We start from the raw sequence: 25,405 nt of genomic DNA on the forward strand, positions 1-25,405 counted from the left end.
GAAGCAAGGGGCATGGAATTCTCCTGCACTAGTACCAAGCCTATGTGCATGATGGTTCTTCCCTTTCACTGCATAGGAATTTGCTTCCCACATGCACAGATTCTGCAGAGCACAGTATCTTTCTCTTTTCTTACTCACATTTTCCACCCCTTAGATCAGTGTGAGTTGAATGAAGGGACGAAAGTTCAGCAGAATGAGATTGTCTCCTTAGCTAATAACATTCATAACTGCAGCAACAAGAAGTGCTAGGAAATATCCCTCTTGTTAGTCAGACAAGTAGACTGACAGTCAGAATCAGAAAACTGTAACTCTGCCTCACCCCTCCAAAAAAGTACGTACAACTAGAAATGTCTATATTTTCATGGCAAACTCTTACAGAGCTCATTGCTGAGACTGTAGTTGTGTGCAGCAAACATCCAGAACAGGTATCCAATAATTATTCTGAGTTTTAAAACAAGTTAAATATTTCTTTCCTTGAGGTTTCTATTTGCCTTTCCACTGTGTCATGGTTTTGTGATTTTCGGTTATTGGTATTCCACATCATAACATCATGTAGTGACATCCCTGAGAACAGCCGAGTTACGTGAGTGGACCTGCTGTAGGACCATCTGCCCCCAGTTCAAAAGTCTGGGTCAAAAGTTTACATCTGGGCCTGCCACTGCCCAGGGTCTTGACTTCTATTTTTGGGGATGCTTGGTGTAGTTTCCAAGTACTGCACTCCATCTAGAGGAAGGCTTCTGCTGAAGAGAGGCAATGTGTTATTCCAACCTGGTAGCAGATCATCAAAAGCCTGTTTTGCACATTAACCGCTAATTCTCCTTGCAGCATGCAAAGAGAAACAGAAAACTCACAAAGACCAATTAGGAATCCATGGGAACCTAACGATGTGTTCATTCAGGATTGCACTTACTGCACAAACTAATTCATGGCCATACAGAGACACTACTCACTGTGAATGAAAAGTTCACAGACACAAAACAGTCTTCAAATGTGCCCTGAGACAGATGATTGTGAATTCCCAGCTTTACCATCTCAGTTGGTTAAAACAGAAAAATCAGCTACATTGAAACAATGTGCTGGTGTCATGATAAAGGCATAAAGCTCCCTCAAGAAAGCCCCAGTACCACAGATTCCTTGGAAAATATGATGGGAGTCAAATCAAAACTACCTCCCAAGACATTACCCCAGTTTCCATCTGTAGGAAAAGTCATGCAGGAAAAGATCTGGTCAGAAGCCATGGACTCCAATGTCAGTACCTCCTGGAAGCTGCTTTACAGAGTCAGGAAGATTAGATGCCCTGAGCTGCAATCCTAGCACATTTCTTGATTCTTTGCTGCTTTGATAAATCATTTATTAGAACAGCCTTTTTACATAATCCTGAGGGAAAGAAAAAAAAAAGAAAAACATAAAATAGATTTATCACAAAATCCTGTCCTCCTACCAACCATCTTCGACCAGGACATATATTTTGCTGATTATTAATTAACTAATGCACAGAAACAGCTTCAAGTTTTTTAACCTCTCCCTTTCTCTTTTGTCCTTTAAGAGTGTAGATGACAATGCAGGGGCAGTGTTCAAAACACAGATAGCTTCTTGAGCAAAGGAAGTGCCAGCATCATGCTGTGACCCTGTAGTTACAAAACCAAGCACTGAAGCCATTCAGAAAGCAAGCACCTAATCTATTTTGTTCTTAGTCATACGTATTTAAATCGGGCATACATCAGAAGAGAAACAAAGCTGGTAAGCTGTCAATAGTTCAATTAACAAAAGACTGTCGTATGATCTATCAGTAGATATTTGACCTGAAAAGAGAAATGAACATGATATTGTTAGCATGACTTGTCTATCAGCCTATTCCTTTATCACTGTGGAATCTTGGCTCTCAGAATAAACCATAGCTTTTCTTCTTTTTGGAGTCCATCCAAATATCTTCAACAACATGAATACCACTGCACATAAATAACAGGCATGGGAAGAGCTGAACACATCAACAACTTCTGAGTATATCAAGCCCCTGAAAACTAAAACAGTCAAATGAAGATACAGGCATTAACTGCCCTGTCCCTCGGAAGTGCTTACAAGGAAAATGTACAATTAATGGCATTTGCCCTCCTCCATATAGCCCCTCCATCCCCAGCAGCTAGACGGTAGAGATCTTATATTACAGCAGTGGATATCAGGACAAGTAAGGATAATAAAATAAATAATCCAAATCCAGTCCAGATCTGTAGGCAACTGATATACCAATAGCGTCAAAGTACAACTCCCAGCTTCATTATCTGGTCTAAATGAAATATAGTGAGCAAATGCACTTCTGATCTCTCTTATTAGTCCCATTTGTTAAAATGCTGTATTATTTACAGCTTTGCACAGAATGAGAAAATGGCCTTAGAATTCCATCTTAAAAGCAAAGTGATGATAAAAATGAGAGTAGCCTTGTGAGCTTATCTAAAGGCAGAGTTCTTGCAGAGGTATCAGCATCTCAGTACCAGGGCTTATTACCCAATTAAAGGTCTGTCTTAGCAAAAGTAGACAAGTAGTAGACCTCCAGCACATTTGGCAATATTTCTGGTGGGGTTTGCAAGCATTAGTGTTTTGATTCAATAATTAATACCACATTGAGGAGTGCCCATATAGGCATTAGCCAGTTAACACAGTCCTACCTGAAGATGTCAGTCCCTACTGCAGAACCAGGTAAACACCAGGTAAACCTCAGTTTAAGCTGAGTACTTGTCTTCACGGCAGTCAGTGCTGGTCCCTGCTACACAGCCAGTGGGACTTATAGCATGATTTGTCTGAGCATAGTTAGTTGTATCCCACCAAAAAAATAAATTACATTCAACGCTCCACTTACCATATTGGCTAAATCTCTATTGATTATTTTAGGATCCCAAGGTGACTTGCTCATAAATGGATGTATGTGTAGACACACTCTGAATGTACATGTTTAACCAGTAGAAGTACATTGCAATAGGAGTGGTTACAAGAGTAGAAATCAGAGTTCACATGGAAGCTAGGTTCTCCAAAGACATGATGTAAACAGTTATGCAGCTGCAGCAAACTCAGCTTTCATATTTGGTAGCTGTGTCTACAATAGTAAACTTACCTGGCACCTTTGTCTAGCACTGTGTCCAGCTGGCACAGAATGACCCACACCCAAACTATTAAATCCTGTTACTCACCAGAATATCATGGCAACATCCAAGCTAACTACTGAGAACAGTTTCTGTGCAGTGCTAATATTCACACTGCGTCCAGAAATTGTTTGGAGAGAGGCAAAAGCCAAAACTGTGTCAAGAGTCTTCCTAAAAATTCAGTTGTATAGGTGATTGAGCTTCACTTCCTCTGAACTTCCCTGGCACAGTTTTGGTTTACTGTTAGAGATACAACTGATGAGTCTGGGACAGGAGTATTAACAGTCTAGAGGTTATTGTAAAAAGAACAATCTTTTACTATAACTGTTCTCAAAGAAGTGAGTTAGCTAGACAGTACATTTCAAATTGAAGATCAGGGAAAGCATTTCCAAGGATCTTCCAGCAATATTTGAAGAATAAATCCACTCAGGTGAAATTAGGAGGTGCTTATTTTCTTCCTTCTTGCTGAGATCAAATCACAGAACATTGTTGACTGATAGATTATTCAACTAGTCAAATGTAAACTGGGAACATTACCAGGTGCTTACTGGCTAAGAAGTGATTGCAAATGCAGATCCATTGCCATTTAATAATACTACAGCTCATTACTCACTATAGCTCTAGTTTTCTGTCTAGAGATTGATGACTGCCATGAGGCTTGAGCAACTCTTCTGCTCACTTCTTCAGAGCTGCAGTATTGGTACTGCCTCACTCAGGTGGCTGGCAGGATAACTGCATAGAGAGCCAGTTAGTTGGAGCTTTGCTTCAAGAGGGGAGGACAAGGAGGGATGCCTGTTTATTTCATGGGTCTCCCTCTTAAAACCACTTCTGCCACACTTAATAATCCTGTTGTCTCACTATGAGGATGAGATTGTAGGTTTTATGACCTCTCATAAAGCTATATTACTATCCAAAGACAGGGAGTACAGCTTTAATGCAAGAGTGAGGAGGTGTGTTTCTGTATATGTGTGTATTCTTGTGTATGCATGTCTTTTTCAAGCACAAGCCACCCTGTGTCATGTGTGAGACTTGCTTTCAAGGAGGAACTAGACCAAAGAGGAAGTGTTGCTAAATGCAAACACAGAACAGCCCAAGGCTGTAAACCATGTCCAGTGCTGTTGTCAGGAGCAGGTGCATACCTGGCAGCAAATGCTCAGCATTAGTTTTTTGAGGGGCTCTAAAGCTGTCTCTTCACTTCAGTCTGTCTATTGAGAGACACCAGGTTCCTGGGGCTGATCTGTGCTGCCAGAACATTGCAGGGGTGGGAAAACAGATGGCTTTGTCTGGAGTGCAGGCTTGTCCAGGCTAGACTTACCTAGGGTTTTTGCTCAGAAATGTTGCTGGCACACGGGACGTTTCTGGCAAAGGCAGCAAAAGCAATCCTTATACAAAGTGATGGCCCCCTGCCTCAGCCATATCTCAGTCTCATGGTCACTTCAGCTAAAATCATGTACAGTATGGGCATATGAGGTCTCCTCCTGGAGCTAACATAAGGAAAAAGTCAAATTAAAAACCTTCTCCAAAGCTGAATGAGTTTAGTGCATTGCATCTAGTCTGGTTATGACCTGTCTTGCCTCTTCTTATCTTCAGATAGCAGGTCTTCCACTGAGATACAGGATGGCATGTTGGGTAGACTGTAGGTACAAAATTAATCACTGTGGGTGTTTCTATTGCTAGCTGCACTCCACAACTGATTGAATGATGTACTGACAAGGTATGAAACTACTTATAGAGACCATGTTAGGAAAGTACTAGCGTTCATCTTTCTCAATGGCAGCATCAACATAAAGTAAAGGTCTGCAGTAACTGCCAGTTAATAAAGATCCTCATATTGCTTAAGTGGCCAACAATCAAACTATTCATGCCAATGAATACCATAATGGAGAGCTTATTAAATTCACATTTTGCTTATATTGCCCTAATAAGGAGGTGCTGGTAGGTAGGTCAGGTTCCCTTCATTTTGAATATTAGAAGGGAAAGGAAAGGTTATGTTGGTGTGAGAAGGAGAAAGAGATGTACTCCAGTCACAGCAGAAGAAAAAAGAACAAATGCCTTGAGACCATGCACCACATCTGCTGACACCCAGCTCTAGAGTAACCCAGATCTTGTCTGTGCTAGATACTTTGACACCAGCATCTGAATTTCCATGCTTCACATAGTCTCATATCTGAACTAGCACTCAGACCAGGCACTGAGTCCTGGGACACTAATCTGTAATAACCCCTCCTACCCTCCATCCCCTACTGGCAACCATCCTCTCCTCACTTTCCTGCCTGCCCACACACCCTCCTACCTGCTCACTCCCTCCCTCCCACCACCCTCAAGCCCTTCCCCATGTTCATTCTCAGTGGTCGTTGCATGTACGTGCCTTGGCCCCCTTCAGCACATTAAACTTTCTGCCTTACCTCATGTTTTGACAGGTTTTGTGAGTTTTGACAATCCTGCCAGTGCCCAAGCTGCCATCCAAGCTATGAATGGCTTCCAGATTGGCATGAAGAGGCTGAAGGTGCAGCTGAAGAGGCCAAAGGATGCTAATCGTCCCTACTGAGAAGTTACGGGACCCAGTGGATACAAAGCACTAGCACAGGTAACTGCATGGGGAAGGGGATGTCAGCTGTGGTTGTAGCCTCTCTTTGTGTTGTAGACCCTCAAAAAGATTCAGTTGTGCAACTCTCTGGCTTCTGCCTTTTCCACTCAGGCCTCTGGCTAGAGCCACACCACAAAGACACACACCTGCACATAAACTAGGAACTGTTTGTGCCTCATTAGACTGAGAGGTTGAAGGATGCTTAACAAGGGCTCCCCTAGTGGCATCCTGCATCTCTAGAAAGTCTTCCTGGTCTCTAGAGGGGAGGCAGCAGCTATCGTGATTCCCCTTGCTCAGCCAAAGACAGCATTTCTGGTTGCTGAAGAAAATCTGCAATTAAGCAATGGGACTGGGTAGTATAATCCCAGGTGACTGGACTGGCACAGTGTCTGTCTCAATAGCTCTGTGTTGCAAATGTTTCAAAGCGTTCTTCATTCTTCATGCAGCATAGTCTGTATCCAATTTCATCCCAGCATAATAACTATATGTTAATATGTCTTCCTGACAATTAAATAATTCCTCATTTCTTTGTTCCCGAGAAATGAATCGAAAGATCCATGCTCATATCTTGCTCAGATACGGTTAAATTCTGTGTATAGATGAAGCCCTATCAAAGCCAAGGAAGTTTTGCTTGAGCGAGGACCTAGACAAATCTGATTGAGGGTCTCATTGTTATACTCACACACTTCGTGCTGTTGGAAAAGGAGACAGCTTGATGCTACAAGGAAACTTCTAACATTTTTAAGTATCAAAAATATCAGAAGCAGAAACTTGTTTCACTGGAATCCCAGCCTATCAGCAATAGCAAAAATGGAGATGTTTTCTAACATGGAAATGTTTTCCACCACTGGCTGGCTTTACCACCAGATAATTCTTAGAGAAATATGAATATAAAAGCATATCTGTTTCTTACAGAGATGGCAAGTCTCTCTGCTATTAAAGCCATTCCACACCAGATTGCCCCATAAAGCCAGCACTTTTGAGTGGCCCTAAGCTGCAACAAGCAGTTTGCACTCCCAAATTAGTAACAGTGAGATGGGTTAGGTGGCCTTTCTAGGCCAGTATGTCCATAGCATCTCGGATTCAGTGATTTTGATTCAGGCTTTTTTGACCCACCAAGGGCTCACGTAGAAAAGTCCCAATCTTCAACAGTGTCAAACAACTATGAAATGATGAAATTTTTCACTGGTATCTCTAATATGTTTGAAAATACTTTGTCTGGTCTTCAGAGCAGTATCCTTTATACTGAGAATTAAGGAATGGAATCAAAAAGTCTTTGAAAGAGGTGCTGCACTAATGATTACATGAAGCAGATTAAGAAAATGTGCAATAAACATATTAGGTGCATGGGCTAATTTCACAGGGTCTTTTAGTATCTCTATGGCAATAATGACTCAAGATACAACCTCCATAGTTCAGAAACTCCTTTATATGTGACTATACCAAGATAATTTCAACGCATTTTCCCCCTTCTAATACCTCTTTTATTTTACTTGCTTATGGCAAGGCCTCTTGGAAGCTTGAAACCAAAATATGTTTCCATATCCAAATGCTTTTTGCTTCATCACACCAGCTTTTTTAATGCAGGTTTTGCTCAGAAGTCTTGGAGGAGAGCAAGACATGCATGCATGCTATTTTGCTAAAGCAGGGATTGTCTTTGTTGGGGAGATTTTCAATAACACCTGCAAATGGATGAAGAAATATAAACATCTCCATAGTTGTGCAGCTCTGAGCAATAGCTTTATATTGTAGGGCAGTGGTGATCGCTGAGGATATGCTTGTTTCTGATGATTATGTGAGAAAGTGTATGGTGTAGACTCCAGTTAATTTAAAGATCCATGAGTATGAGTCTACTGTGTTTTCCTTATCATGGATAATTACGAAGTTCTCTAGGTCTAGCTTTTAATGACAAGGCTGACTTTGAAGACTTAGCTTCCTTCCAAAAAATAATACAACTCAGTAGCAGGACTAGGATTTTGGTGGTGGTTGTGGTTTTTCCCTAATAATTTATGCGACAAGGAATCATCAGGTAAAATGGCAATGAAATTTCAAATCTTTCTCCTAGAGCATTTTTTTCTTTACTTCTGTAAAGCACAAGAACAGTTTTGAATGGTTTTCTCTGCATAAAAAGGCCTTTAACTTTCCAGGCTTTTACTTACATTTTATTGCTCTGCTTTCCAACAAAATCACCAGATCAGTGCCTCTGCCTCTGTTAGAAGTACAAAGTCCCTATCAGAACTTAGTAGATGCAGCTCAAAGGTCCTTGTTCTCATTTAGACTCCCATCTTTTGTGGAACCCATTGAAGGAGCTGAATATATACCTGTCTTTTAGCAGAAAGGAGTTATCCAGGAAGAAAGTTTTGTACGTGGTTGTTTGGGGGTTTATTTTGAACCTAACAAAAGAGATTAGCCAAGTGTATGTGGCCTCAGGAGGGCATGTAAGGAGTGTATCCCAAGGAAGGATCTGATTTAGCGTAGGAACCACTATTTGGGGTTAGACTGAAGAGGACACTTGGTGACAGGACAGGCTTAAATCCAGATCTCTCTTCAGCTCATTTGATTCCCAGTGCTAGGAGACCTCCATACCAGCACCCTAAGCCAACACAGAATTTTTAGTCTTGGTGGCCCAATACAGCAGTTTTCAGCTAGGCCACAGGGCTAAGCCCTCAATAATTAGCTGTACTTAGAGAGAGGTCAGTTGTCTTTGAATCAGCACCATGTAAGTGTGCCTCAGTGCCTGGTTTGATGTGCAAACTCCAGTCACCGAAATGCTATTGGCAATGATTTGCCTACTCAGTAGACTAACAGTTCAGCAATAAGTTTCCTAAAACCACCAGAAGTCAGCCCGGCCCGCAGGTCTGCAGCACAGATAGCTACGGCAAAGCTTGAGGGCAGGCAGCTCCCTTAACTGGCTGAAACACAGTAACTGTTTTTTATTTTCTTTTGCTTTGTTCACTGCTCTTCAGAGTCCTTAGTTCCAATTTGAAGCATGTGAATAACCACATTGACATGGGGGCAGTTACTCATGTGCTTCAAGTGTGTGCTCAAGAAAGTTTTTAAGCTGGAAAAGCTTTTCTTTTTCTAAGAAAGAGCTTTGTTTTATCAAACTCCCTTCCAGAAATAAGAAGCTGCCAACAAAAAACACAAGCAAGCACCCAGCTTGATGTAATCCACTAGAGAGTTTTTTCTCAACCAAGAAGGATCTTCACTCTATTTTAATTCTGAATGCACTTTTTTTTGAATTGATAAATCTCCCTTTTGGGAAACAAGTAGTCTAGACCACAGTGATTGGAAGTCCTTTGTTTTCCTTGCAAGTGCTCTAAAGTTGTTGTCACACAGTGAAAGTATCTCTGTGATGTGGCAAATAAGACCACAAACTGCAGAAAGAAAAGCTCTGAAGAATTCAGAAGTCAAAATATTTTCAAAATGGCTGCCTCTGTTCTCTTTTTCCTTTATAATTAAAGAAGTGGTTATAGCAGGGAAAAAAAAAGACAAAAAAGAGTAGGGTTGGGAGAACAGAAAGAAAAAGAAAGAGGAGGATCATTTGAGGCAACTCTGCCAAAATCAATATATTCTATTACAAATCCCCCCTTAGGACCAGAAAGCAAAGATTCAAAGGCACTTCATATGTCTTTCAGATAGTAAATGCATGAAATAATGAAGAAAAAGGTACTGAAATCCACAGCTCACTTGGGTGGCCATTCCTAGGAGCTTTTAAGCATACTGCAGTATAACTAAATTGCTGGTCTACAGAAGAGCAGTGAAAATCCTGCCCAGATTCCTTATGTGGCTCCATTTCATAGAGTCATAGAATAGCTTGGGTTGGAAGGGACCTGAAGGGTCATCAGGTTCCAACCCCCTGCCACAAGCAGGGTTGACAACCACTAGATCAGGTACCAGACCAGGCTGCCCAGGGCCCCATCCAACCTGGCCTTAAACACCTCCAGGGATGGGGCATCTACAGCCTCTCTGGGCAGCCTGTTCCAGCACCTCACCACTCTCTCATTTCAGTGATCAGTCATTAGAAAACTGTTATTTTCCACCTCAGATACACTACTGTTGAAGTTTTATTCAAAGCTGAAGATGGAGAAATGTGTCTAACTTGGGGTACTGACTGGCATGAAGCTGAGTGGGACAAAGTGTGTGTGAGTGACACAAAGTGAGTGAGGTGGAAGTGGTACTGAAGATAGGAAAAAAGGAGCAGTAAGATTTTTTATAAGTGGCAATGCATTAAGAGGATGCACTGTCCAAGCAACCTCCTTCTTCAAGAGGAAGTAGCGTAGAGCAAAGTTTGAATATGAAAGAAAAGATGCTCAGGTCCTCCTTTGCAGCTTCCTGAACATGTGCTGATATGTGATTTATTGTAAAAGGAATGAGGTGCTTGTTTTTGCAGCTGGCTGGAATAGGTGATGGTTTTTTCCCTTAGGAATTTATATTTTTTCTATTGGAATATATATGTTGCCAAATAAAACCAGAAAGCATTGCATTTTGAACTTTCTGTTCTTTGATAAGAGGAAAACAAACAAACTCATTTTAAAATAAGCAGACATTATCAGACAAAAAATCAAGTAAACAAGCAAAATTCCAATCACTCATGACAAGAAAAAAAAAAAGAAAAAAGAAAAATAGATGTAAGTGGAGCATTTATGGCTTTTTCCTCTTGTCATTTCTGATCACTTCAGTGCAAAGTCAGATGGAAGTGTGCTAGTGAATTTGAGGTTGCTTATCCCTCTCAGATAGTCTTCTATCACCTCCAGGGAGAGGCTGTTCTGCAGTGCATTGATCTCACTGCTTTCTGCTCAGCTGTTCAGCTTAAGATTCTGACTACATATCCTTTTTCAGGATCTAATCCCATTTCTTGTAGTTATGCATCCTACAATCATGCTAACCAATTCCTCTTCCTTCTGCACAGATTATTGTCATTTCCATCCTTTAGTCATCACTTAGATCATTTGGGACTTGCTTACATTATAGAAATTTGCACTAGCATAATTACATCAAAACAGTACTCCAGCACAAGCTTTATGTAAGTGAGAAAACAGGGAATGAAATCAGCACAGCTTCAGTTGGGAAAGTCTGTTTAGGTACTGGAAAAACATCAGCTCAGTCAGTTTTTTTCTTTGAGTTACTTTTCCATTTAATTTCCACTGACTACTGTGATTAAATTTAACGTCCCTCGTAGTGTGTTTGTAACCCAAACTTCACACTGTTGTGCTCATACATGAGAGAATGGAACTGGATGTAACTGGGGGAGTCTGAAACGAAACTGCTTAAGTTTGTTGCAAAACTGACAAGGAAACCTTTTCCATTCAGGCCAATCATTTTTAACCTGTCTGCCCATTTAAATTACTAATAACTTTATGACAGTAAAATTCTCATGTCTGTTCTGTAAACCACAGTTTCAATACCAGAGCATGCAAAATCCCATTTGCTAATTATTGTAGTTATTCTAAGATTGGCACACAATATAATGCACTGATGGAAAACGACAATAATTAATTACTGCATTTACTCCAAAATTACAATCAGTAATTACTGCTCTGAGACTGAATTCCATTCAGCAATATTTGGAACTTGTTCTTCCTCAAAGCAGGGCAGCTTTTCAGGAGTATTGCTGTGTTTGCATCTAAATGAGTCCATGTAGGTCACTAACAGATCCGCACTATTTGTCATGGGAGTGATAGAGCAGCACAATGCAATACTGTAGTACTTTCCTTCAGTACAGAGCATGAATTCTTCATTAAAACCCATGTCTCCATTTTTTTTAAATGTTAGATAATGCAATTATTTCAAAATTAAATAATACTTATGAAAGCAACATCCCAGTTCTCATCCCACTCTGATACAACTGGTCCTGATGCTCTAAACTTTCTGAGGCTTTTGGGAACTTTTTCCAGTGACACCGCCGGCATTGCCCCTGCTGTGACAAGACCAGGGGCTTGGTGTGGTTGTGCCGCGTATGAAGGCTTTCAACAGCAAAACCTCAAAGCCCTAGAGTTGCCTGGGAGTGGGAGGGGGTGCTGTATTTAGCCCCTTGAGCAACAAGATCACTATGGGATCTCATAGAGACAAGGTCACTGCTCATCACCTGAGTAGGTCAGATTTAGAGCCTTCTGTGCCAATTCCTTCAGTTAATGGGCAGCTGCAGAGACCCAAAATCAGTAGTCTTTGAAGGAACTTTTTCATTAGGTTCAGCTAGCCCAGAGATTTGCTGGGCCAGTGCACGAGGGACTGCAACTTGAAGAAGAATTGGAAAATGTATGCAAAGGAAAAGATAGATGCTTTAAACAGCAGTGATTTGAAGCGAGAGCCAAAGAGATGGAAAAACACAAAGGACATTCATAGCCTAAATGTTTGTTCCAGCAGCAGCAAACATTGACAAGAAGCAATCTTCTTCTAAATAAAATAAGTGTAAAGAGAATGAGAGAGGGGAAAGATCCAAAATGGGAGAGGCTTTGGAAAAATCAGCATGAGGTTTAAAAAGATGTATGGTCATTTTCCTACAAGACCTTAAAATAAGGGACAAACCAGAAAAATCTTTTTGACAGTGGGACAGTGGGGAGAGCAGTAGCCACTAATGAGCAGATGGGAAAGAAACATGTTGTCAGTTTGTAAATATATGTACCAGGGCAGAGAGAAAAGTTAAGTCCTTCAAAGCTCAACATGAGAGACAGTACAGTGTAGGACTTCAGGCAAGATATGCTCTTCTTAGATGTTCCCATGGTTCATGTGCTTGAAGAGCAATTGATCTGCCTTTCATGTGCTTAATTGAAAGAAAACATCAGCACTGTGAACATGCTTTTTTTGTTCAGGTAAAGATAGTATGGATGGTATAGACCAGTCAGGGCACAGTCCTCTGGCCCTAAGGAAAAGTAGGAGGTTAATGGTGGAAACTCCCGATGAAGTCAAAGTTACAAGTCAGCTCCAACACACGGTTCACAGGACTCAGGTTACTTGTGTAGCATTGATCAATAGGCTGAAAATGAACTGAACTTTTTGCTACTGACCTTTCAGAGCTACTGCAGAACCATGAATTGAAGCTGTATGGGGTAGTGTTTGGCACTTACACTGTAGGTATAAAGGAAAGGGAGGCTAAAAAACTCCATGAAATTTACTCTGCAGGGGAATACTGCTACAGGAGCTGGCAAGAATCTTAATAAGGGGTTGCAGAGTGCTCCATCAATGTGAGCACTTTAAATTGATGTCCTTATGGTTTGGAAGGCATATACAATCAGCTGCACTAGAACACTGTTTCTCATTCCCACAGTTATATCCAGTGATATATCAAATGCAATAATTGCATATTTGAATAATTCATAGGTGCGGTAACTTTGGCCAGATACAAGTGAATATCAAAACTCTGGTCTCTGAAGTGTTTGACTCAGCTGTAGCAGAGAATTGAAGGTTTGCAGTGCAAACACTGTTTCTCAGGTGTCTTTTGACCTGTCTTGTGACTGCAGTTAGAGAAAAGACAGCTTTTATTTCAAATTGGTCATTTTTCCACTAAGCTGAGCTTCATCCAACCTTTCTGAAAGACTGAGTAGAAGGCTGAGCTGGAGGGGAAAACAAGAACAGCAGTCAAGTCATTTCCCAACCAAGAAGTGCACTGAATGAAAACTCAATACTCCTTCCAGAAAGGTTCTATCCACTGTGATCAGGTGAAGTTCTCAGGCAGCATCAATCACCTGCTCCTCTGAACTCCATGGAGTGACACTGATGTATTGCAGCCAAGGATTCAGGTCCGCTATTACTTATTTAGCTGTAAACCATCTCCTTGCAGAGATATTGCAGAGATATTTAAATCATTTGCAATTCTAGAGGGAGATACAACGTCCCTATTCTGTCCGCTCTAGTCTTCTTAGAGCAGAGACTAAGGAATGAAAATGCCTACCTCCAAACACATCCCTGTGGCTTATTTGAAAAACACCTTTTCACTACAATGACTTATAAACAAGAGAAATTCTCTTGCCATCCCATGAAAGCTACGGTTCCAAGTAATTCTGTTTAGAAAACCTATTTCCCCTATTATTATTTCTCCTGTTGTTTTAGAGATATTCTCCTCCCCACTTCTTCAGATGCCCTGTTTTTCCTGTGTAGGACAGATCCAGCAGCTGGTCTGTCTGGAGCACCCATCCCATGCTGAGACAAGTGATGGCTTATTCAGCATGACTGTGCTTCCCAGCTGCCTCATGCTTTGTCCCAGCAATGAAACAGAGCTGGAACAGCTTTTCCTCCTTGAATTGAAAAGCAACTTGCACTTCAAGTCCGGGAAATAAGCTGTTTTCAAACCTTTTTTAAAATCCTCATAGCAAGGGCATGACTGCATTTGAGACTTGCATCTATGTGAAGCCCAGTTCTTGAAGCCAACAAAAATCTTTTGTTTGATTTGGGTGAGCTGTGGACGTTGATTGTCATGATAAGAGTACTGTAATACAATGTCTTCCCTAAAAAGCAGACTGTTCAAAAAGAAAAAGGTTTTTCTTGCCTTGATTTCTAAGGAATGGGAAGCTATTGGACCAGTTTCTGAGCACAGCATGACCATCATGAAACCCATGGGCTGTGCAGTCAGCTGCAGATTTGTCTTTGCTGAATATGATTAGCCTTTTTTCTCCCCTCTTGAAGAAATATCCCCACTCATTAACAGACGTGACACCCCATCTCTTTTGGCATATAACAAGTGAGTGCCTTCCATTCTCTTATTTTCCCCTGTCCATTCTACTTGCATGATACACATTGCTCCACCATGGTAGACAGGGTGCTGCAATGGGAAGCTGGGCAGGCGGACAGCCCAAATACCACTCTAGGAAACTGAGATCGATCCTTAAGAGATTTGGTGAATTCAGAAGAGCAGGGGATTGAAGCTGAGGGTTTTCTGTCTTCCACTGAACTTATAAGAGCATTATTTGCTACAGACCATATTCAACAAAATCCCATCAGGAATTCATATAAGTCTTTTTCCTGTTCCCCATGAAGACCAATCTAACACAATTTAGAGAAAGGTCCAGTGATCATGATCAGAAGTAATGGAATACTGAACTAAAGAAAATGTGTTCCTAAACTGAAACTTGAACATAGGAATGCAAATCTCAGCAGATGGCTTTGTCGAGAAGCATGCTCCAGGACTGTTAGTAATGGCACATGGATTAGCACCAAGGCTGGCTTTGGTGTCTTTTCTCTGTCAGTGCATCCCTGCTTTCTGACAGTCAGGTTTCTGGCCCTCAACAGTGATTCCTGAAAGTAACTCCTAGGTGTTACTCAGGATTGAAATAAAAATTTCTTCCTTCAGAAACACTCTTGAATGAGTTGTGCTGAGGATCAAAGTTAGCTTTGGAAGAGTTGAGCCTTCTCTACACCTGGAGAAAAAAACAGGATTTAATGGAACAGTAATGATTTCTGCCAATTAAAGGCCTGTTGTGGGATTTAGCTACTTACAGTCAGGTAACAGAGAAATCTTTAGCTTTTCTCTTTTGATCTTTCACATTGCCTCTGTAATTTTTCCCCAAGATATGTGTGCTCAGTATGTTCTGTCGATGTGAGAAGTGGTAATGTCACTCAGTGAGGAGTTTTATGGTTCACAGAAGGTAGGATTTGTATTGAGATAGACAGATAGATGGATGTCTGGTGCCTGAACACAACGTATTACAGAGATTGACCCAACATTTTCAACACTAAAATCCCAAACCATAGGCTGAGGAAACCTCAGAGAGAGAGATTTCAGACGGATTTTATCCCTTTTCTCTGACTCATAAAGTACCTTAAGCCTTTAAAAGCATATCATCCCTGTCCCTTTGCCCAAAAAATTGGAGAAGATCAGAGTAAAGAGGGATCAATAGCAAATAAGTAGTCTACATTTTCTCGGGTGTCAATGTAAAAGAGGTCAGGCATGGCACGCTAGGCAGGAAAGAATATGCATTTCAGGGATTTTAATGTATATTCAGATCAGGGCCATTCACTGTGACAAAGGAGAAGGTGAATCCTCTTGCCCATGCAGCTGGTGAAAGGAAAGGTGATGGTGATACTCACATCTTGACAATCCAGGCTCAGGGCTGTGCTGAGATCTGGGCTCTCTCTGTATGTGATGGGGATGTGGAGTGAAGCAGAAGCACCAGCTGACGGGATCGGTAGGGACACCACCCTGCCAAGCTGCCTGCAGAGCCTGGAGCTGCCTCCTAATGAACAGGAGCGGCTGGTCACAACTGGAGGCGAGCTGTTCCCCATTTGTTTGTGCTCCGCAGAGTGGTGGGGATCCGCTCTTTATCAGAATAATCCAATTGAACAAAATGATTCATATTAGCAGGCACATCTGTCTGAGGCCAGACCAGAACCCCGGTGTTAGTTTAATAAATGGCGTTCATTAAACTCAGTTGAAAATATAATCTGGAGAGACTGATGGGGTGAACAGAGCAAAGAATAAGCAAAAGGAGTTAGCAATTATCAGATGTCATTTGTTCTACTGGTACCACGGAATTGGGGCTTGTTTGCTGAAATCTTAATTTCATTTCACTGAGGCTGAATCCATCAGAGAAGCTTATGCTGCAGCTATGATTCCTGTTTGTCAGACCTCGGTAGGGAATAGGACATTTTTCTTTTCCCATTTTCCACCAAACAGAGCCTCTCGCAGAGCAAGTGTACTCACTGAAGTAGTGCAGAGCCCAACAGAGGGCCCAAGGACAGGAAAGATGGAGGGAGGCAGTTTTTCCTTGGCCTCTAAAAGACTGCTGAGTAAAGATCCCTGTTCTGCAGTGCAGAGAGCATGTAAAGGGCCTAAGACAGGGATCCTCAGAACCAGCCTGTGCGTGTGGATATTTCTAGACTGTCATCTCTCCATGCAAAAGTGATTTCTACATGCTCCTTTGGCTTCAGGAGTGTTTTACATTGTAGAGGTGCCAGTGAAAATGACTCTACAAACATTGAGATCTTCCTGATTGTTGGGTCAGGGAAACTTCTACCAGCTGTGAACAGGCTGGCCATCCAGACAGGCTTAGCAGTACTTCAGGGAGCACAGGGAAGGATGTACAGGACCGAAGAAACAGCAGCCCACATGTGCAGAGCTCAACCCTGATGGTCCTGGGCTCCCTCCTTAAGGCACAGCTCAGACCCCACTGAAAACTTGGTGTGTTCCCTGGCATTAACATTCCTGGCCATAAGCCTTCCCATGAACACTGAATCCAGAGGGTCTGCTCTTAGGAGGGAGAACTGTCTTTCCCATTTCCTGTTGAGCATGGAAAGCTTCTTGGGCCTGACTCACAGCAATTTATGGTCAGCGCTTGAAGATTGGCTGGGCAAGCTGTTTTTTGTGAGTTGCATTCAGTTGCATTAGTTTTAACTTCTCCCCACAGGTATTCAAATGGTCTTCAGTGTGCTCCAGAGGAAGGCAAGAAAGGTTTTTATATTTATAGACTTGCCAGGGCAGCGCTCAAGTCCCAGCCAGTCAGAAAAAATCAAAAGAATAATGGAGGAGAAGGGAAACCTTGACCTCATAAGCTTTCAGCGTTGATTAGTTTGTTGGTGTCAGGAACCTTTTCTTGTTCAGGGCAGACTAGCTGTGAAATGATTTTTTTCCCCTTCTCTTTAATCTGTCTCCTGTATTCCCATGGGGAAGGAGGAGCCAATACCTGCCTTCTTGGACTCTTGCTTCAGAGCAAGCAAGCAAATGGACTTGCACACCAACAAGGGGCTGGGTTTCTTTCAGACACTCATCTTCTCAATGTGCCCCTTGGCAGCAGGCTGAGCACCTTCATTTTCCCTTGAAATTGTGTAAGAATTAGTTGCTGACATGAGTGGTCCCTGAGCTGGTCAGAGATTGTTCCTGCCCAGGAGAGTACAGGAGAAGGAGAGAGGGTTGCACAGATGGGAACTTTTTTCTTACGTTTGCTGTAGACTCCACCATTATTAGCAAACTTTTTTTCACAACCATGGATGTGGATGAGATGCTCATCATCTCTCTCAACCCCACCTTATGGCAATCATTAGCCTTTAGGCACTGGGAGACACAAAGGGTAGGTTAACACATGCCTATCACTTGTATGAGATCAGTGATGATCTGTTAAATTCATTGCAGTGCAGAAATCTTGCTCATCTGACATATCATGGGTGGATCGTGTGAAATGAACTATTGGGTCTCAGCTTCGTTCCTCCTAAATACATCCATATGGCACACAAACCCCAATTGCTATGCAACATGGAAAGTGCATTCAATAGCTGAGAACTATTTGCAGCACACTCAGACATCACACTGGCATTGGCCAGTGAAAACACTTCCAAAGTCCATTTGTGGTCACCTTTCAGAATTTTTCACACTGGCACTAAAAATGCAAAATAAATAAATAGATAGATAGATAATAGATAGATAAGATACATAGACTATAGTCCTAGAAATAAAAAGCAAGTATTAATCCTTCTGTAGGTCTTTTGAGGCCCTGCAACAAAATTTCAGGACCTCAGATGACTGTAGTATTTTTCTACATCCCAAAACAATAAGTTCAATAATATTAACATTTGGGAATGAAATTACCAGGCTTAGGTGCAAGTCTGGAGCATTGGCACCTCACTACAGTTTATGGTTCAGCCTCCAGCTGCAGCAAGATAAGCTGGAGGGCTTTCCAGCTCTGGCTGCTCAGTGCCTCCCGTAACACCTTGCTCCTGACAGCTGAATGGCTCATGCAATGGCCTCCTGATGTGTTTAAAGTCAGCTAGACCAGCAAAGACCTGCTGTTTCAGCCATGTGAGACACACAGGTTCATTTTGAATAGAATGAGTTGAATGGAGCAATCCCATAAAAGCTCAGAGGCAGAGCTAAAGGGGTCCAGGCCCAAGTTCAGCTCTCTGAGATTGAGGATGATAGCACTACCAGCCAGCATAGCTGCAGGCATGGGCTGTCTGAGGTGACAGTGAACCAGAAACCCAAAGGTCTGAGACTAATCAAACTCTTCACTGAATGTAAGTGGAATTTGGAGTTTATTTTCAATAATTTTTCAAAGTACACTGAAGTAATCTTATGAGCCAGCTACCAAAAGAATGAAGAAGTCAGCTCACTGCTTCTCAGTGCCTTCAAATAATTTTTTCTTTATTTTTAATTCTCAGACAAAATTTTTGTTTATTTTTAAGCAGTCATAGTTTGACTGATCACCTGCATTTTCAACCAAGAAAAGCTTTGAACAAAAATGTGATCCAGGTCTAAATAAGAACCATGTAAATACCTCAGCTGTAGCAGTGAAGTGAGTCACATACATAAGTCACATGCATCAGTCATGTACATGAGTGTTTTCAGAATCAAATTCAGAGATAATAAAATCTGCCAAGAGTTGTGAATTCTTCAGATGGAAACTACTCCAGCTACATGGAGGAATTCTTTTTCTATCTTTCTCAAATTCAGAAAGAGTTATCATTTCCTTAGTGAAAGTAGCCTGTTTCAGAAACATCTTATAGAATGTGGCTTCAGGAAGGGTTTTTTTAACAAAAAAAATTAATAACATTTAATAATTAATAGAACTATGTAAGCTTATTGAGTCATCCTGGGCTTTAATCAATTTGAAATATTTGGGGCACCAATTTCCACCTTACTGCTCCTCGCTGGAGGTGCATTAGAGTTTTAGTGCAATTAAAACGAAGCAGGAAATATTTTTAGCTAATTGCACTGTGCACCTTGAAGGTAATTTGAAGCTGCAGGCAAAAAAAATAAAATATCAGAAGGAGTAATTGAGTGTTGCAAGCTGGGAGTATGTGTTCTTGGCTGCATTCTAATTCAGAGGTGTATGGAGTCTAGGAGAGGTGCTGAACAGGCTTGGCAGGACATGGGTAAAGTTTCACCCCCACAGAGTGGTCTCGTATATCACAAGGAAGCATGGGACATGCTGCAGTGTCCAAGTCCTGCTCAGCGAGGCTGGGGCTGCCTCTGAGTGCAGTATTTGCTGCCCTCAAGGCAGACTTGTGTGTCCACGGGCCACAGGATGAGCCCACAACCCCAGCTGTGGCTGGACTGGCAGATCCCAAGATAGGGACTCCTGACAGAGACTTCAAGTCAGAGGAGAGATGGAGTCTCCTCATCTCCCAGCCACAACCTCCCCTGGTTGCCTTCAGATCATCCCTGGAGGATGCATCATCTGGTGGGAATAAAGGAAAGGAAGATGGGCGTTGTGTCTCTATCTGACCCTCGGTGACAAAAATGGAAGAGTGAAGCATCCAGTTCATCAGCATTTTGATAAATTTTTGTCAATCTACAAAAGAAAAAAAAAACAAAAACAAAACAGAACTAGTGAAGACAGGGAACAGAGGCTCGCTCACAGCTTCCCAATTAGACTTGGTTCTCAACCATGTACATTTTTTTAATTAAACTATTGGTACAATGCTCAGGAGATAGCAAACTCCTTGAGGCCCCCTTGTAATAAAGAACCTTTCATTATGTGCAGAAAGGTAGCTTCCACACAGCTTAATTTCCTCTCCCACCTAATGTTCTCCAGCAGCAAAAGCAGGAGTGATTGCCTTGTACAAGGCAGGACACGTGCTCCTCAGGGCACAGGCCCTGCTGAGCTGGCCAGCAGAAGTGGAAGAGGCTACAGGCTTTGCTGGAAAAGTAACCACATAACATACATTTGACCTTTACCATCACTACCGCCCTGCTTCCCGAAACGGCCTGAGTTTATTGCACTGACCTTTGTCTGCAAAGCTGGTAAAGCACAGCTGAGAGAGGGACAGGATGTATGGCTATGTTTGCTTGAGCAAATAAATTCCGGACCTTGCTGAGGAGGATGGCCAGGGCTCCATTCAGTCCTTACCCACAGCTCCCTACCACAACCTCAGTGCAGGGCAGATCAGAACGCCCTGCATCCCACTCTACTTCTGCTCTCCATCCCTCCACATTTCCTTCGGGGTGTCCCCCTGTGATCCCCGTCACATGGTGCCCACCTGTCCTGCCACCACTTGGGGACAAGAAGAGAAAAGGAAACACCACACAGGGAACCAGTGACATTTTCTGACCGACCGGGCTGGCTTCTCCAGGAGCCGCTGCTCCGATGCGGTGCTTTTTCATCTGCTGCTTGAGACTAATGGCTCTAGAAAAATAGATAAATCAGAGGTGACACAGCTATTGCTGCTTGACATTTTTTCATCAAACTGGCTGGGGGAGGACGGGGTGACCAAAAAGTGACATTTTGACCAAACTGAATGTTTCCACAGCAAATTTTCATTCTAGAAGATTAAAAAAGAAATGCCAACAGCACAAAAAAAAAAAAAAAAAAAAGGGGGGGGGGGGGAAAGAAAACTGTCTTGATTAAAAATGCTGGCCTTCAAAACACTAAATTTCTGTTAAAAATGGACTCTTTTTCAGATTGATTAAAAAAAAAAAACAAAAATTAATCTCATCCTCCAGCCACCTCCCCCACCTCAGTTTTGCTTTGTTTATTAACTACAATATTTACAGGAAAGAAAGCCAAAATAATGACAATTTTCCCCTGGAAAATAATGGTCATTTTTCAACCAGCTCTGAATGTAACATGGTTAAATGAGAACAATCCTAGTAACAACACTGCACAGCAAGTAAGTCATGCAGTTATTTGAAAGAAGGACATTACGATTTAAAAGCTAATTTTTATCGTCACCTTTAATTTATAAATGGGAAAAATGAGGCAGGAACATCAAGCATCTTAAATAAAAAACAACAGAAAACATTAGCATTTGAAATGCTGGACTCCCATCTCCCTGTTAGATCGCATTAGTTTCTGTGTCTGTATATGTGTAATTGTCTCTCTTGATATATATGTATATATAGTACCTCTGTACGTATACATATGTATGATATGTATGTGTGCATATTCATGTATATATAGATTCATATATGCTATCTGTCTCCTTTTTAACCTTCAGATGTTAGGGCTGAAGCATCTGACAAAAACATTCTTTTTTTTTTTCTTTTTTTTTTTCTTCCTAAAAATAGCACCCCAAGAGCCCAGGTAAATGCACTGATCTTTAGTATAAATGATCAGGCTTCATTTAATCCCAGCATGGATGCAAAATCCCCTTGACCGTAGTGCCCTCCTTGCTCTAAGACATTTGAGCTTCTGATCTTGGACTCCCCATGACAGCCTTATTAGCAGTGGTTGTTGCAGGGATGGAGCTCATTTTGGAATGCCCTATGTCCTTCTTCTACCTGCACCAGACAGGGTTCGTGCAGGGGCAGGTGTGGAAGAGGGTGGTGAGGAGGAGGACTGAGACAGAGGGAAGGCAGATCCATCCAGTGCTGGGAGAAAGCTGGTGCAGAGGTATAAAACAGAGAGAGAAATTGCTATAGAAACAAGAAGAAAGGCAAGGGAGAAAAACACAGGTTGGAATTTAAATAATATTGATCAGCCTCAGAGGCAATAGCTGTAAAGATCTGTCACCCGCAGGAAAAATATTGCCACTGCCTAGAGGTGTTCTAGGGCACAGGCTCCAACAGAGAGAAGGACAGAATCTGGATTCCCATTTTGGATGAGTGTGCAAACAGATGCTAATGGATATTGCATAAAGAAACCTACATACGGGGTGAGCAATGTTCAGTCATGAAAAGGGACCTAGGTTAAGAGGTTGTCACTTTGGTGCTGGAAGAAGTGAGGGCTTTTGAGTTCCTTCAGGGAGAGGTTTCTTGCCTCCAAGCAAGCATAGAAAAAGGGATGGAGAAGATGATCCATGGAGAATTGGCTAGACAGGAGTAGAGGGAGGGACGCTGTAGGAAAAATGTGGAATAGAAGGCAATATATTCATGGAGTGGAAGGAGGAGAGCATCAACCTGGCAGTGCACTACAGTAGAGGCAGTGCTGGGCCAATTCTGTGGTCCTGAGAAAACACAGAGCGATGTTGCACCTGCCATTGGCTGTGCTTGCAAGATGAGCAGATACATTTATACCCTGACTGCAGGCAGAGAGGTATGTGCAGGGTCCTCCACAGGCCTAGCATTCCCTAGACTGTGTGGTGAATGAAACAGAGTGCATGAGCTGCGTACTTTTAAAGATCATCTGCACATTCTTAGCATCTTTGGGAAAGGTCTGTCCTCCACTAGCTCTCACCAAAATATTCAGTAGCAGGAGTAGTAATCCAACTCCCATTGTCACCGAAGCAGTTTGCATCAGCAAAAGACACTTCAAGAAATGATCCAGCAGTCTTGGCAATGCAGCCTAGCCTATCTCCAGAGCCTCAGGTATATGGCTGTCAGGTTTCAGCAATGCGGCAGCCTTGTGGAGCAGAAATATGTATGCATAGCTGAAAAATTAGATTGGGACGTGAGGGACATTGGTGATCTTTAGGAAGGCTTCCCTTTATGTTAGAGACTTAGAATGTGGCTATCTCCATCAAAGCTATGCACTCAGGGTCTTCATTATAATCAAGACAGACATAGACCCCTTTTAGCCATGGTTCACAGTCTGATCAGAAAGGGTCCTTTAGGATGTGTGAACTTGTGGGCTGCAACTTCTGTTTCTCTCCACTAAACCCACCTGGAGTCCTTTTCTCAGATGGAGATATTGTGACTTGAAGCCTAATTAGGGCTTTAAGCCATTATCTCCATTCAGTGTTCAAAGAAGATGGTCTCCAGCTCCACTTAGAGGCTTCAAACAAGAAACTGTTTTGGAGGAATATTGGCATTTGCCAGGTGCATTTGGCTATGGTTTGCTCAGCACAGCAAGTTCTTGGTCGGTGTCACTTGAAGCAAAGATATTTTCCCTAATTTGTCCTTGTGTGCAGACCCCAGGTGGTCGGAAGTATGCTTTCTCTTCGTTTCCATGGCACCACTTCTGCACGAGGCTGTATATACTTGTCTTCATAACGTTAACACTTTTATTCACAAATTTACTTCAGCAATACCCAAAGTTTATAATTCCCAGCAAAGTGAATTGCTTTCCTTTAACAGATGACTTTGGCTGGTGGCCAGCCTGTCTAACACTGATGCCTAACTTGCCTCTCAGTTCCAGGCCTCTGATGAAGCAGTCCTCATCAGATAGGTATCTGGCCCCTCTGCCTTGTCAACCAAGAAAGTGCCTACGTAGTTCTCCAGAAGGAAAGTCTGCCTGAGTTTAGGACTCAAAAAAGAGGACTGGGCACTTGATAGTCTATTTCCTTTGTTAATTGACGTAAAAACATTACTGCTTACTAGAAACCTTGCCCAAGCTCAGGTAAATCACCTGTGCGGGCAGGATGTCTCCCTAGAAATGTCCAAAGGATCTCTTCCTCTCTACTGGTTAAGGAGGTGCTACAGACCCATACTTTAGAAAGACAGCATCATTTGGTGCTTGAAATACAGACGAAATTTAGGCAGACAGGATGACCATGTTTGACTTTCATTTGAAAGCATGTTTTCTGTTTTGTTTTGTTCTTTTAGCCTCAGCAAGTTCTAGTCCTTCATCTGTACATACGTGTGTGCATGCGTGTGCGTGCATGTCACATCCCTGCTGTCTGAAGGAGTGTGTGGAGGATGGGCAGAGGGATGGTAGTACCTGCTCCAAAGCCAATGGCAGACCAACCTGGTCTTTCTTGCTCCAGCTGTAAGGGAAAATGTTTTTCCTAGTCCAGCTTATGTCCAAGAGCCAGTCCTCAGCTTGAGGGTTGCCTTGAGCTGGCATAGGTGGGGTGGTGTCTATGGTCATAGGCATATACATGCACTGACCATGGTGTGCTCACCTCTGATCCTGTGACTGGTGTCTATAGCCAAAAATGCCCCCGGGGGTAAGAGGGATGCTACAGGCTGTTTTGCTTCCTTAGGCACAGCCTAGATCTGTACTGTTCACACTGCTTTTCCTTGAGTGTCCAGAGATATAAGTGACAAAATGTCTGCCCTGAGCCATCTTCAGAAAGACAGTTTTCTGCCTTTTGGCTTGAAAAATGACTGTAGAATCAAATCTTGCATCTGCCCTTGGGGGAACTGGTCTATTCCTTTCACCCAAACCCCAGGAAACTTAGGCTGACACTTCCAGCTCATCCAGCTGCTGAGTTTTGGGGCCAGGCCATTGAGGACGATTCACGTCCAACCAAGAAGCAGCCACTGTGGACAAGGTGTGGAGTTGAAGCCAGTGCTCAGTTCAGGGGCTTAGTTCAGCACCATCTCATCAGCTGAGCATAATGGCTCTAGCCAGAAAGCATGTTTCAACTCAGAAAAAAAAAATCAAATAATAATAATAATAAAAAGCCTGAGAATGAATTTTCTCTAGCCAGCATGCATGACTTCAGGATGAGAACTGCCAACAATATTCTTGTGACACCCAAACACAAGGTGAAATTTCAGTTGTATGCAATGACTTTTTAGAAATAGGCTGGGAGGAAAGATATGAGCCCTGCCAAGGGGGTAGAAATGCAGTACCTGAGAACAGGGTGCAGACCTGCCGACAAGTGTATCATTATGTGCAGTGATTTTTGGTGTTTACTGAGGCAAAACTACCTGAGCCAATACAGGGACATTTTCCTTGGTAGGAAAGAAACAGAGTGTTTCTGGAGATTGCAGCAACCAACCCCAGTCAGTTTCCTTTTTCTTTTTCTTTTTTTCTTTTTCTTTTTCTTTTTCTTTTTCTTTTTCTTTTTCTTTTTCTTTTTCTTTTTCTTTTTCTTTTTCTTTTTTTCTTTTTCTTTTTCTTTTTCTTTTTCTTTTTCTTTTTCTTTTTCTTTTTCTTTTTTTCTTTTTCTTTCTCTTTCTCTTTCTCTTTTTCTTCTTCTTCTTCTTCTTCTT

General features: G+C 42.1%; 1 protein-coding gene across 1 annotated transcript in view; it reads left to right on the top strand.

The window, feature by feature from the left end:
- The window catches only part of CELF4 (CUGBP Elav-like family member 4), a 384,752-nt gene that overhangs the window by 355,936 nt on the left and 3,411 nt on the right, over positions 1-25,405 (top strand). The window contains exon 11 of the mRNA XM_021381377.1: positions 5,555-5,721. Coding sequence (XP_021237052.1) covers positions 5,555-5,682 — 128 coding nt within the window. The 3' untranslated portion in view covers positions 5,683-5,721. The remainder of the gene's footprint in view (positions 1-5,554; positions 5,722-25,405) is intronic.

The sequence above is a fragment of the Numida meleagris genome, chromosome Z (assembly GCF_002078875.1).
Source record: "Numida meleagris isolate 19003 breed g44 Domestic line chromosome Z, NumMel1.0, whole genome shotgun sequence".
Taxonomy (NCBI): Eukaryota; Metazoa; Chordata; class Aves; order Galliformes; family Numididae; genus Numida; species Numida meleagris.